Source organism: Sander vitreus, chromosome 8 (genome assembly GCF_031162955.1).
Source record: "Sander vitreus isolate 19-12246 chromosome 8, sanVit1, whole genome shotgun sequence".
Taxonomy (NCBI): Eukaryota; Metazoa; Chordata; class Actinopteri; order Perciformes; family Percidae; genus Sander; species Sander vitreus.
The window spans coordinates 1,405,895-1,408,394 of NC_135862.1; the positions used below are offsets into that span (position 1 = coordinate 1,405,895).

A 2,500-nucleotide genomic window follows, 5' to 3' on the forward strand; every position below is an offset into this window, starting at 1 on the left:
AGACAGAGAGACAGAGAGAGAGAGACAGAGAGGCAGAGGGACGGAGAGACAGAAAGAGAGAGACAGAGGGACGGAGAGACAGAGAGAGAGAGAGAGAGGGACAGAGGGATGGAGAGACAGAGAGAGAGAGAGGCAGAGAGAGAGACAGAGGGACGGAGAGACAGAGAGAGAGAGAGGGACAGAGGGGTGGAGAGACAGAGAGAGAGAGAGACAGAGGGATGGAGAGACAGAGAGAGACAGGCAGAGAGAGAGACAGAGGGACGGAGAGACAGAGAGGCAGAGAGAGAGAGACAGAGAGAGAGAGAGAGACGGAGAGACAGAGAGGCAGAGAGAGAGACAGAGAAAGTCACCATAAAACCTAATGCATTCCCAAATGCCTAACCTTAACCCTTACCCTCACCCTAACCAGAACCTCATTCTAACCCTAATCCTAAAACCAGGTCTTAACCCTCAAACACACCTTTAACCTTGGGGGGGGTCCAGCATTTTGGCCCCACAAGGCTGTGCAGACCCCACAAGTATACTGGACTCCCAGTTTTTCAACCCCACGAATATAGTTAAACAACACACACACACACACACACACACACACACACACACACACACACTTCTTATGCCATAAAGGCTTAAACTACAGTTAAGGGCTCAAGCTTAACCTTCCATGCGTCAGAGACATTTCCTTGAACCAGTTCCTCAATGACTGCCTCAGCTTCTTTGGCAACGTGCACAAAGAGGACTTTAACTGCTGATATTCTACATGTCCTGTGTGAGGTGTTACCTTGAGGGAGCGGTGCAGTCTCTTGGTCTTCAGGTCCCAGATGTGAACGCCGTGATCCAGACCGCCGCTGACCAGAAACTGAGACGACGAACTCAGACACACACGCGTCTGCTTTTTCTGAACGGACGATCAGAAAGAGACGAGGGTGAGGAATAGAACACTGCTCGCAGGTAAACGGGAAACTAAATACACAGTTAAGTAGGGCTGTAACGACGCATCGTCTGTAAGTGAGCGTGTCAGCTGCGTGGCGTGAGCGTCGTGTCGGCTGCGTGGCGTGAGCGTGTCGGCTGCGTGGTGTGAGCGTGTCGGCTGCGTGGCGTGAGCGTGTCGGCTGCGTGGCGTGAGCGTGTCGGCTGCGTGGCGTGAGCGTGTCGGCTGCGTGGCGTGAGCGTGTCGGCTGCGTGGCGTGAGCGTCGTGTCGGCTGCGTGGCGTGAGCGTGTCGGCTGCGTGGTGTGAGCGTGTCGGCTGCGTGAACATGTCGGCTGCGTGGTGTGAGCGTGTTGGCTGCATGAGCGTGTCGGCTGCGTGAACATGTCGGCTGCGTGGTGTGAGCGTGTTGGCTGCATGAGCGTGTCGGCTGCGTGGCGTGAGCGTGTCGGCTGCGTGGCGTGAGCGTGTCGGCTGCGTGGCGTGAGCGTGTCAGCTGCTTGGCGTGAGCGTGTCGGCTGCGTGGTGTGGCGTGTTGGCTGCGTGGCGTGAGCGTCGTGTCGGCTGCGTGGCGTGAGCGTGTCGGCTGCTTGGCGTGGCGTGTCAGCTGCGTGCCGTGATCGTGTCGGCTGCGTGGCGTGAGCGTGTCAGCTGCGTGGCGGCTGCGTGGCGGCTGCTTGGCGTGAGCGTCGTGTCGGCTGCGTGCCGTGAGCGTGTCGGCTGCGTGGCGTGAGCGTGACGGCTGCGTGGCGTGAGCGTCGTGTCGGCTGCGTGCCGTGAGCGTGTCGGCTGCGTGGCGTGAGCGTGACGGCTGCGTGGCGTGAGCGTCGTGTCGGCTGCGTGGCGTGAGCGTCGTGTCGGCTGCGTGCCGTGAGCGTGTCGGCTGCGTGGCGTGAGCGTGTCGGCTGCGTGGCGTGAGCGTGTCGGCTGCGTGCCGTGAACGTGTCGGCTGCGTGGCGTGAGCGTGTCGGCTGCGTGAGCGTGTCGGCTGCGTGAGCGTGTGGCGTGAGCGTGTCGGCTGCTTGGCGTGAGCGTGTCGGCTGCGTGGCGTGAGCGTGTCGGCTGCGTGGCGTGCTCACGGCAAGTATATTGTGCAAGTTGATATTGCGATGACGATAAAATAACGATGTATTGTGCAGCCCTACGTATACGGTACAGAAGCGTGAGCTCACCCCCTCGCCCAGTTCCATGGCTGCAACAGGAGTGGATTTGAGGCTGGACAGCACCAGTTTGTCTCCGCTGCTGCTGGCACTCACCAGGTACTGGTCTGACACAACGGGTCAAGGCTGCTTCATCTTTTATCCAAAACGTCCTACTCAACTTTCACCAGTCTAGAGCTCTCACAATTTCCACAGCAATTGTCTCGGATATAATTGAGATTAACAATATATTCGTCTCTTTCAGGCAAATGTATGCATTATTTTTTTCAAACAAATAGTTATGAATGGATCCCAGGATACATATGTTGGTTATATCACGGTTATATGACCAAGATAATGTAATAACACAAATACACAGCCTATGAAGTCGGCCAAACACTGATCGTTAGGCTTCAGTAAACTTTTGCAGTGCTT

At 56.8% G+C, this 2,500-nt stretch overlaps 1 protein-coding gene across 1 annotated transcript in view; it reads right to left on the reverse strand.

The window, feature by feature from the left end:
• Positions 1 to 2,500, reverse strand: part of nedd1 (NEDD1 gamma-tubulin ring complex targeting factor) — a 12,852-nt gene that overhangs the window by 8,312 nt on the left and 2,040 nt on the right. The window contains 2 exon segments of the mRNA XM_078256333.1: positions 779 to 895; positions 2,099 to 2,193. Coding sequence (XP_078112459.1) covers positions 779 to 895; positions 2,099 to 2,193 — 212 coding nt within the window.